This window comes from Eptatretus burgeri, chromosome 1 (assembly GCF_056783735.1).
Source record: "Eptatretus burgeri isolate ZD-2024b chromosome 1, Ebu_testis_v1, whole genome shotgun sequence".
In the NCBI taxonomy this organism is placed as follows: Eukaryota; Metazoa; Chordata; class Myxini; order Myxiniformes; family Myxinidae; genus Eptatretus; species Eptatretus burgeri.
In genome coordinates this window covers 8,335,159-8,347,552 of record NC_140961.1, presented here as the reverse complement: position 1 = coordinate 8,347,552, position 12,394 = coordinate 8,335,159, and the positions used below count along the sequence as shown (strand labels likewise).

Below are 12,394 nucleotides of genomic sequence, written 5' to 3'. Positions count from 1 at the left end.
AATTCTCGATGGTGCAGCTGTGGTTCAAATGCTAAATCCGGGAACATCAAGAACATTTCAAGAGGATGGAGAAAGAGTGTTTGCACCATACATCTCTGCTCAACATGAGAAAAGCAGCCGCATTGACCTTGTCTGGGATGCATACCTACCCATCAGCCTCAACAAGACAGAAGAGGGGAAAGGGCACCAGGAAAAGTGTGGCTCCTTCTAGTGTGATGCCAAAGAACTGGTAGGACTTCCTTCAATGCGATGATAACAAAACCGAATTGTTTGCTTTCCTGTCACGCGTAGTTGTTCATCTTCCTCTAGCAGAGGGCAAGGAACTGTATGCAACAGATGGAAGTGGAGTCCTTTGCTCTCTGGCTGAGTCATACTTGGCCCGCCTTGCCCCATGTTCGCAGGAGGAGGCCGACACTCGTCTACTTCTGCATGTGGCAGATGCTGTGCAAAGGGGTGTAAGAAGGTGACCATACGTACCGTTGATACTGATGTGGTAGTACTGGCTGTGGCTTCATTCAGTAAGACAGCTCCTAATGAGCTGTGGGTTGCCTTTGGTGTCGGGTCAAGCTTTTGTTACATAGCTGTTCACGAAATGGTTGCCACAATGAATCCAACACAGTGTCTGACTCTCCCAGTCCTTCACGCTTTCACCAGGTGTGACACTGTATCTGCATTCGCTGGCAGAGGAAAGAAGACTGCCTGGGAAACTTGGAAGTCTTTCCCAGAAGTGAATGATGCTTTCAATGAACTCCGATGCATGCCAAGTGAGGTCAGTGAAGGATCAATGTTACTGCTAGAGCGATTTGTAGTGCTAATGTACGACCGAACCAGTGAGAGCACGGAAGTGAATCATGCCAGGAAACAGCTCTTCACACAAAAGTCGAGAACTCTAGAGAACATTCCTCCAACCCAGGCGGCACTCAATCAGCACATCAAGCACACTTGCTACCAGGCCAACTGTTGGAACCAGGCATTGGTCCTGGATCCAGAGATGCCAGAGCCATCTGACTGGGGTGAGACAAAGGAAACAACTAGGTGGCAGCCGCTTTGGACCACTCTCCCCGAAGCATCAAAATCGTGCCATGAATTGATCCGCTGTCGCTGTGAGAAAGGATGCACTGGACGGTACAAGTGTGCCAAAGCTGTGCTCAAGTGCACTGCACTGTGTTTCTGTTCTGGAGGCTGTAAGATTTTGATCACTACCATGAGCATCATCATCATTGCTATTGATAAAGTATTAAATAGACTAGCAGCATGGGACTATTCTGTTAATTATTTCGTATTATTATCCCTATAGTGTCAAAATGGAAGCAAAGTTTCGCTATATTGCATAGGTCCAATCCATTGTCTTTACCAAAAGAATGTCCAAAAGTTTTTAACGTAATTTGACCTTGACCTTGATCGAAATCTCATCTCTCAAAAGTGATCTCAAAAGTATCACCAAACGAATGGCCATTCCAAACTTAGTTGGAAATGACACCTTAAATGTTTTTGTTACACTGTTTAGTTCCAAAATTAAACGCGTTTGAACATGAGACCTGGTGGACTGGTGGCCATCTTGGATTTGACCTCTCACGGTCCTCAGAGGTCAAATCTGACTTCCCTCCACATCTGAAAATAAGCCTTATGGTATTCACTAACTATGTTAGAAAGTTCATGTTTTTCTCATAAAACGCACAATTATTGTGCTTATCCGCTGTACTTGAGCCCGAGATCAATGCACAAAAGTAAATAAATAAAGGACTGGAAACAACTGACATTTTCAATCCCACATTCCTCCTTCGTTTCCAAGAAATCATTGATGAAACGATTCCAAAATTCAAAAGACGACGACGTCTTGTGTTACTCAAACGGTCGAGGGGAATTTGCTGAGGAGCTTTTCTGACCGCACGTTGCACTCCGGGTGACTTTCTGCTGTGACATCTTCAATTGCTGAGTTGAACGGGCAACTCTTTTGTAAAGGATAGTGTTGTAATACGTCAGCGGACAGGTACGACACTGTCTAACACACTTCGATCAACGTTCTGACAAATCCACCGAGCCTTCTGAGTTAACCCTATTTGGCATTCCGACTGGCCTTGTGGTGCTGAGATCCAAAGGTTCTGTTCCCATACACTGTGTCGAAATGCGCATGACCTACTTCCTGCTATTCCAATTCGTTTAATTTAAAAGTGCACTGATGCATCGGATATATAAGTTGGTTTGTCAGTAAGTTATGAAAAGAAAGGTAAAGCAGCCTGTTCAGAGATATTGAGAGGTTTGGAGTTTCACTTGCAATAGCCCTTGAGCTTTGTTATCTTGTATTGAACTTGTCATACTAATCTTGCCTTGGCCTGCATGCGATTTAAAATGAAACATTTGCTTTTGAAGTTTCCCCGAGTCAGACCTCATGTGCTGCTTAATGGCACTAAACTTCATACTGTGCATACGGGGAGTATTCAAAAGGTTATACGAACGAGCTAGCAACAAAAATGTCGACGCGTCTTGGATGATTACGAGGATCGCGTTCGTCGAGAACCTATTTGAATGCACAACGTGCATCAAGACATGGATAAATGAAGGAGATTCATGCCAATGCACACGATGCCCAGATTGAAGAAACACAGACAATTGTGTTACATCCAAAGGTTATGCCTTTCCTCAAATAATAAAGCTTTAACGCAGTCGTTCTCGCCCACAAATGCTCAGATTTATCGAACTAACAAACCACTGGGAAGCACCTCTCACTCACCATCTTGAGGTAGCGAACTATAGTGCTACGGGCAGATTTGGTTTAATGAGAGTAAAAGTGACTGAAGTACAGTGGAGGTGTCATGGTGACGCCACTGAAGTAGTCAAAGGCAGGCTCAGCTGAAGGCGGAAGTATGGAAAACTCGGTGATTAAGCTGGTGGAAAATGAGCAAACCTCAAGGGAATTACCAAGTTGTTATCAGATTGACACCAATAACCCACCATCCACTGGGACCATACTCTGTGCAGAGCGTTGGTGCTGCCTAAGCAGTCTCCTTGGCTATTGGGTACAATTCTGGACGGGTCGCCACTCCGACACAGGATACCAGCATGCTGGCACTCATTTTGCCGACCTCGGAAGGATGACAGGCAGAGTCAACCCCACCTGGTATTAATTCAACAGCCGAGTGGGATTTGAACTCAGGATCCTCGGATCCTAAGCCCACCACCCTAACCATTAAGCCAACACCAGGCATCAATAACCCAGTGAGGCCATCAATAACCCGCAGGGAGCAGGTGATCTTCCTTACAGGCTTAACACTGATGAAGACTTTTAATGCCGCCTTGGCAATTTAGGATGGGCAAAAAAAACCCACTGCGACTCATGTAACGGCAGCAGCATCGACTTGGATCTAATTTCACTGATTTAAAGAAAGACCTTATTATGGTCCTTTTTTATGTCAGACAACTATGTGATTCGTTTAAATTAGAGAACATATTTATTTGTGTATTCTAATCATAGCTGCACGAAAGCTCATATCCTTAGGTATCGTTCGAAGCAATACGGTGTTGATGCGGCGTTTCCGCTGAAAGAACACAACAACATAACAAAAAGGCTTTTAAACACCTACAGTACCATAATCAACAACATTCTATTCAAACACAATGTAAACAACTTGGTTTAAAAGAAACTAGAAATAAACTTTTTTGTATCCCATTCGGTTAATATAGTCATCCTTCATCCCACATCAAGTAATCAATCAATCCGCAGTTAAAAGCTTTTGGGAAAGTTGCATTCACAGAGAGTGGCGGCTCAATGGACAAAGGAGAACGGGCACATAAAGTGAAGGTCCTGCAATGAATTCGTTCTTCAGACATAAAATGAACTATTCAGTCGTTCCTCCAGAGATATTTTCGATTTGATTTACTCGGAAGACTTTATAATTTTTTTTTTTTTACAAATCCGCGCTCAGCATTTCTCGCCAAGTTTGACGTGATGAGCATGAGCTAATCTGGCAAGTAAGACAGGAGAGGATGGAAAAGGATGGGAGGGAGGGGCAGAGGAGGGGGTTGTTTTCTTCAAATTCTAAAATTACCCCTTCCAGGAGATTTCTCAAAAACAAACAAACGTCGAATGTTCGCCACTTATCTTCCTCATGCCGTAGTAGATGCACACAGCTATTGAGGGAGTTTCCTTGGCTAGGGGTTACAATCCTGAAAGGGTCACCACTCAGACCAAACATACTTGACTGAGTCCTGGAATATGAAATTTGGCGAAGGTGTCGGCAAGACCTGGCCTAACTTGCATGAAGGAATGGTTCCAATTAGGGGGTGCTCATTGTTCCGCCTAAACAAACAGGGCTGTAAAAATGGGATGAGGAAGGCTCATCAGTGGTACTTGAAATGAGCATCACAACTGTTCACAAAGGCCATTTGTGAAATCGTCAATGAAAAATAAAATAAATAAACATGAAAAAAAGGACAGAATAAATATTAAATTAAATTTAAACCCCAAACTCGCTTAATAATACCTCCTTAGCTGAAATTGGCAACTGGACTTGAATCTTGCCTTTTTGGGACCACGGTTCATGCAGAAACCGGTTTGAAGCGAATCCTTTTGGTTCTCAGGAGCGATGGACGTGCAACAACTGTACGTCAAGCAACTCCTCAGATTAGTGCTCTTCAAAAGCTCAAAAATGATTCTCTTTTCTGCCGTGAAGTATCAGCACCAAAGCTGCCTTGCCGTTCAGTTTTGCTTTCGAGTCATTTCGAGTCAATATACAAAGCGACGGCCAAGTGTGACAATAAAGCATGGTTAAAATTCCAAGTTATTCGTCTTGTGAAACGTTTCACATTATTAAGGCTTGATGTGGTTGTTGTGGAAAGAAGAAAGCAATTTTGGAATTCGTTCGTCGAAATTGTATCGTACTCCCATTATAGTTGGTGTACAGCGAACGATTCAATAAAACCCACCTTGTCGATGTAATTAGCAACTTCTATCATCCGTCGCTTTGTCTGTGGCAGGTTTCCATTCTGGTTGATAAACTGAGGAAGACACAAAGCAGTCATGCAATTAAATATAACGAAGAACGATACAAACTGTGATGATTAAGCCAAAAGGAAATCTGAATTTTAGTGAATGAGTAATAATAAAATGAGGCTGAGCTGCAGGCATTGATATGTTTGCCAACTACCCCATGTAGAAAGATAATCGCTCTTTATATGATCAATGAAGTACCGTAGTCTATATCGAAGTTTGTTTGAATGTGATTAAAAATTATTGAGTCATAAGACAAGTGGCACTGATATTTGGCCACCTCTTAAATACGGACAATAGGTGAGCACAATTTTGGCCTTGAAATGCACCACCACGTTAAAAAAAAAACTGATATATTTCACTGAACGATCAAAAGAGAACTCCACAACATTGATGAACAAAAAGAAAGTTTTGAAAACAATGGAGAACATAAAATATGAAAAACGTATGTGCGACTGGCTACAGCCGTTGCTGAAGGGTTCAGATCAGGACCACCTGAATTAAGGATTGATGTCTTGCAAAAACAGCCACAAGACCAACTCTTTATGTGGCGTAACAACTGAGACCTCCGGAAAAATATCTGTATTTCCATCTACCATTTATCTGAGGATCTAGAAATATGTTATATCCTCTGTAAGATGTTTGATTTCTCAAATAAATCAGCAGGAAGGTGCGGTGAGCAGAATGCTTGCGATGCTCCAGGATGCCAGTTATATAGTTCAAGTTGGGAATCAAACCAATAAGAGACAGATAGCTTTGATCGTCTTATTATTATTACGAGTCAAACTTCTTCTTTCTTCAGTATGTAGCAGACTGACAGGATGGCCTCGAGGGATGCACACTCACCTCTAAGTCATCTACCCTGGGTTTGAATCCAGGAGGAGATAGAGAGAGAGAGAGAGAGAGAGAGAGAGAGAGAGAGAGAGAGAGAGAGAGAGAGAGAGAGAGAGAGAGAGAGAGAGAGAGAGAGAGAGAGAGATCGAGAGAGATCGAGAGAGATCGAGAGGGATCGAGAGGGATCGAGAGGGATCGAGAGGGATCAAGAGGGATCGAGAGAGAGAGAGAGAGAGAGAGAGAGAGAGAGAGAGAGAGAGAGAGAGAGAGAGAGAGAGAGAGAGAGAGAGAGAGAGAGAGAGAGAGAGAGAGAGAGAGAGAGAGAAATCGAGAGAGAGAGAGAGAGAGAGAGAGAGAGAGAGAGAGAGAGAGAGAGAGAGAGAGAGAGAGAGAGAGAGAGAGAGAGAGAGAGAGAGAGAGAGAGAGAGAGAGAGAGAAATCGAGAGAGAGAGAGAGAAATCGAGAGAGAGAGAGAGAGAGAGAGAGAGAGAGAGAGAGAGAGAGAGAGAGAGAGAGAGAGAGAGAGAGAGAGAGAGAGAGAGAGAGAGAGAGAGAGAGAAATCGAGAGAGAGAGAGAAAGAGAAATCGAGAGAGAGAGAGAGAGAGAGAGAGAGAGAGAGAGAGAGAGAGAGAGAGAGAGAGAGAGATGAGAGAGAGAGAGAGAGAGAGAGAGAGAGAGAGAGAGAGAGAGAGAGAGAGAAATCGAGAGAGAGAGAGAGAGAGAGAGAAATTGAGAGAGAGAGAGAGAGAGAGAGAGAGAGATCGAGATCGAGATCGAGATCGAGATCGAGATCGAGATCGAGATCGAGATCGAGATCGAGAGATCGAGAGATCGAGAGATCGAGAGATCGAGAGATCGAGAGATCGAGAGATCGAGAGATCGAGAGATCGAGAGATCGAGAGATCGAGAGATCGAGAGATCGAGAGATCGAGAGAGAGACAGAGAGACAGAGAGAGTGAGAGAGTGAGAGAGTGAGAGAGTGAGAGAGAGAGAGAGAGAGAGAGAGAGAGAGAGAGAGAGAGAGATCGAAAAGCCTGACTGGAGTTTTCCCCAAACACACCTGAACAAGCAAAAATCCTTCTGGGAGAATGTTCTGTGGACAGATGAGACCAAATTACAGTTTTTTTTTTTTTTTTAGTAAAGCACATCATCTTGATGTTTGCAGAAAACAAAATTCAGCCGTCAAAGAAAAGAAAACCTTCCAGACAGTCAAACATGGAGGAGGTTCAGTGATGTTTTTGGGTTACTGCGCTGTCTTTGTCACTGGGTGCCTTGAATGTGTGCATGGCATCATGAAATCAGCAGATTACCAAGGAATTTTAGAGCACAATGTTCAACCCAGTGTCAGAAAGCTGAATCACCGTCGAAGGTCATGGGTCTTCTGGCAGGATAATGACCCCAAACACACTTCAAAAAGCACCCAGGAATGGTTCAAGACAAAACGCTGGACTGTTCTGAAGTGGCCAGCAATAAGTCCAGATCTATATCCCATTGAACACCTGTGGGGAGATCTGAAAACAGCAGTTGGGAGAAGGAACCCTTCAAATCTGGGAGAACTGGAGCAGTTTGTACAAGAATAGTGGGACAAACTGTCAGTCGAGAGGTGTGGGATGCTCATTCATGGCTACAGGAAGTGCTTGACTGCAGTTATTTTGTCCAACGGCTGTGATACAAAATATTAAGTCCAGGGTGTCAAGAATTTTATCAATGCCATTTATTTTTATTTTCTGATTTGAAAGGACATATGAAGTTCTGAATAATAAAAAAAAGGTTTTGTAATATGAACAGTGAAATAAAGAATTGTGGAGACAAAATACTTTTATCAATTTCAACTTATTTTTTTCGAGAAAATTGTAAGTTATTTGAAAAACAAAAGTGCAAGGGTGCCAGTAGTTTTGGCCACGACTGTAGCAAGGTGCCAAATCACACACACACCTCGAAATAAAACGTCTTCAAGGTATACAATGAATTAACTGTAGCACCGACATTAAAACTGCCTTCAGGGCACGCTCAACGTCTCAAGAAATATTAAGTGTCGGGAATAAGAGTGGAGGGTGTTATACAATTTCATTTCCTGCTGCACAACCATCGGTTTTTCATGCCTCCAAACAGAACTCCCATTTGTCAAGGATGGAAATGTTTTTTTTATGATCATCGTCACAACGACCAAATTATTGAGGTTATTCCAAATTATAATGTGCAAGTAAGCTGACCAAAATGACACAGAACATTGATTACAATCATACACATTGCTTTTGCAAGGATGATAAATAATCCAGTCGTCATTATCACAGACACTCCTGTCACTCTCATCGAAAAACCACCGAGCAGTGCCAAGCTAACACCACATGGTGTAATACATATGTATGTATACGAGGTCCATCTAAAAAGTAACAGGACTGAGCCTGCTGTGTGCTCCACTCACACAACTTGAATGAACAGGTTGCGTCACAGTCTTTCTCAACATTCCAGCAATATATATGATTGGTGATGGTTGACTGTGCTCATTGTGTGATTTTTTTTTACAGGTCGTGCCTTACACGTTGTCTTGTCTGAGTCATCGCACTGTGCGAGTAGTGAGCAGAGAGCCAATCTGAAGTTTCTTGCCAAGCTTGGCAAAACACCTTCCGAATCCTTCACAATGCTGCAGCAAGTCTACGGGGAAGAAACGATGTCATGTACACGTGCATTTGAATGGCACAAGAGGTTCAAAGAGGGACGGGAGGAGGTTGAAGACGATCCACGGTCTGGAAAACCTTCAACGAGTAGAACGGCAGTCAACATCGAGCGTGTGAAGCAAATGGTGCGCGCAGATCGTCGACTCACGGTGCGGATGATTGCTGAGGAACTTTCCATCAACAAGGACACTGTCTGGAGCATCATCACTGAAAATCTCGGAATGCGCAAGGTGTGCGCAAAGATGGTCCCCAAACTGTTGTCCGAGGACCAGAAACAGCAAAGAGTCACTGTCTGTCAATACATTATCGAGCTCCTCGAGGATGATCCAGACCTGCTCGGGAGAGTCATTATGGGGGATGAATCATGAATATTCGAATAAGATCATGAGACCAAACGACAGTCGTCAGTGGAAAAGTCCGGCATCATCAAGACCAAAGAAAGCAAGGATGTCGGAGTCGAAGGTTAAGGTGATGCTCATAGCGTTTTTTGACATCCAGGGCATCGTCCACTTCGAGTTTCTACCATAGGGTCAAACAGAGAATCAATACATATTCAAGGAGATCCTCCGGTGCCTCATGAGATCAGTCCGGGACAAGAGGAGGGATCTGTGGGAGAACAATGTCTGGTGCTCCACCATGACAACACCCCTGCTCACAGTGCCCTGAGCATCCGACAGTTTCTGGTGGAGAGGAACGTACCAACTCCGGAGCAACCCCTGTATTCGCCAGACTTGGGCCCCTTGTGATTTTTTCTTATTCCCCAAGCTCAAGGGGGTGAGCAAGGGGACCCGATTCCCTGATCAAAAGGGCATCAAAAGGGCCGTGATGACGGAGCTCCGGAGGATTCCAGAAGAAGCCTTTCGGGGTGCCTCGAAGCATGGAAGAAGAGGACTGACAAGTGTGTGAGACTGGAGGGAAACTATTTTGAAGGGGACAAGCTGTGATTTCAATATATTTTTTGGAATAAAATTTCTTTGGTCAGTCCCGTTACTTTTTAGACAGACCTTATATATATATATATATATATATATATATATATATATATATATATATATATATATATATATATATATATATATATATATATATATATATATATATATAATACATACACACACACACACACACACACACACACACACACACAAACATAGAAGCCTTCCAGGGACAGCAGTTTCCACTTTGAACACTGATAGTGCAAGTTTATGGGTAGTTTGAGAACCAATTAAAAAAGAACTATTGGACGCATGATATAGCCATTGGAAAGTCTGAAGTTTAGCAACAATCTTGTGTTCGGAAAACTTTTCCTGACAATCAAAAGGCTTTTCTTTTTTTTCTTCGAAATATAAAAAAAAAATTGGAAACGAAATACACCACTCCCTTTGGATACCCCACTTTTATGGAGAGTCTCCAAGGAGCCACCACTCTCTTTAACCCTTGCAGGTCAAGACAGGAAATCCTTTTTGGGAGGTTTGTTCAACAAATCAGCCTATTGGGGTAATGGGTTGCTTCATTATTCCTCACTTGCTAAATTTGAGTGCATGAAATTAATTTAACTTGCAAATAACATGTCCTTAGTCATCGAGTTCACCTGGCTCCGTCAAGTCATGTGCGTCCTCTGGTGACATCCGTGATCAGATTTCTCCAAACATCCCTCTCCTCCACTGCTTCCCAAAACCGAGAGAGAAAGCTTGGTTGCGGCCTTCACCCCATCTATCCAGCCATAACCTTGAAGGACTTGTAATAGAGGCTACCACCAGGTGGCACGACACAATACACATTTACTCAGAGAGAATTGGGATCCGAATCCACAACCTGAACTTCAGGGACAATGATGGGTTTTTTTTTTTGTTTTTTTTTTACTGCCGAAGACCTTCCCGTGCCCACCGCGAGTACAACCACCGGTGTTCAACTCATTACATCCAAGGTTCAGGAGTGCATCGAAGTAAAAACAAACACACGAACATTGTGATATTTTAATGTCTCTGGTTTTCATGCGGATCATTGGGGTATTATATTCTGACATGTAATCCCTATGACACTGGGAAAGCACAATCCGAGTACAACCGGCAGCTTTCAACTCCTTGCGTTCAATGGTTTAGAATGCATAAAATCAAACACAAACAAACAAACCCACAAGCAAACAGACACTTCTAGAACGAGAACAGCACTGAGTAGAGCGCACACCTCCACCAGGCTGAACAGTTTACATTTTGTATCCCACAAATCGGCTGGATCTGGATCCAGAATGAACCAAAATCGAATCGGCTTGTACTTGTCACGGAACCAACTCATCTACCGAGTTTTCTCATAACTTGTGCACAACTTTTTTGAGATATCGTTCTGTATATTGTTTTTGGCCCGTCTCTCAATGGTGAAGAATCACATTTAAAAAAATTAAGTTTCGGCAACCACATTCGTGTCTTCACCAAAATCGAATCAATTCGTCCTTTTCACACAGCGAACCTGCCCATCAATTTTTGTCCGAATTCGTCCATGTTTTGAGACACTCAGCTCACAGACAAACAAGCGAGAAAGACATCGTGCAAAGCACAATGCTTGCGAAATCACGAAAACAAATTTGACCTTTAAAAAGAATCGCCTAGTTGAATTCATTGACCAAATATGCAAATCCTCTTCAAATTTCAAGTTAATCGGATGAAAATTGACAATTTTAGAAATAAAACCAAGTGACTGACATTTTGGTCTATGCTGACCTTTTTGGCCTCAACATCAATAGGATTCTTGCTTTTGACCAACTCCACCATTTTGTGAAGATTGGTTTGAAGCTGTGACCTGTAGGTGATTGACTTCTCAACAACTAAACAATCACAGACCAGACCAACCAATATACTAATGAATCTTCAATTTTGCAAGTACCAAACAGACGAGGGTGAATTTTTAACCTCTGTCCACCTTCAGCAGTGAAGGTAATATATGTAGTACGATTTATATTTATAAAAAGTACATTATGTCGGTTTAGGTATTATAACCTGCAATGGAATAAACTTAATACTACTGCTTTTTAACGTCCCCAATGAATCCCACCTTATTGGAGAGTTGACCGATCGAGGGAAACTTTGGTCAAAGTCTAACATCAATCCGCCGGTCAGGTCTGATGCTCAAACTCAAGGTGATCAGGGAAGGAATTCGAAAGTTGCTCAGGGGGCGATGACTCACCGACTCTTCGTAAAAGACACGTTGGAATCTTTATCATCCACTTATAACCAATGCTTGCAGAGGTGACAGCCAACAACATTCATCCAAGGGACGGCATGCTTTGTGATGCACCACTGCCTGCCAAACACCAATCCTGACAGTTTATAGTCAGGTTGTGAATCAAACCCAGACCAGACAGCTCAAAGGTAAGTGTGCTAACCTCTTGTTGGGTAAGTATGCTCATCACAGCACCTGCCAGACTTTTAACAGGATAGAATAAATCTTCAAATTTACTTTAAAATAACATTAATTATTTGGTTCATAAATACATGGTCCCTCAGACTTTCCTCAATCCACAAAGGATAATACTCTCTTCATACGTCACATCACACGAGATATCTGGAGCAAACACTGAGAGCCGGAGAACTGACCAGGTACGATACTTCTTCAGCACTGCACCTGGACCACAAGATGGACAGGTTTCAATGAAATATTAATGGGAAAGAGGAACAAGTCGGAGGAGTACACAGACAATGGAATGTCAAGAAAGTGATGTAACTACTTCCACGATGAGTGAAATCAAAACAGGATCCAATTTGGATAACAACAATAATACGGCACAAACAAAAAAACAGAACAAAGGAAAGGAAGACTCTGAAGTCCTGAGACATCATTGTGTGGAAGCAAAGGTATTCAATTGTTTTGTTTTGTGATGAGCTGAAATGTTACAATGTG

At 42.7% G+C, this 12,394-nt stretch overlaps 1 protein-coding gene across 6 annotated transcripts in view; it reads right to left on the bottom strand.

The window, feature by feature from the left end:
- LOC147033820 (disintegrin and metalloproteinase domain-containing protein 12-like) overlaps window positions 1-12,394 on the bottom strand; it is an 868,480-nt gene that overhangs the window by 191,418 nt on the left and 664,668 nt on the right. For all 6 annotated transcript variants that reach the window (XM_085871429.1, XM_085871449.1, XM_085871421.1 and 3 more), the window contains one exon: window positions 4,924-4,995. In XM_085871429.1, the coding sequence (XP_085727555.1) occupies window positions 4,924-4,995 (72 nt within the window). The remainder of the gene's footprint in view (window positions 1-4,923; window positions 4,996-12,394) is intronic.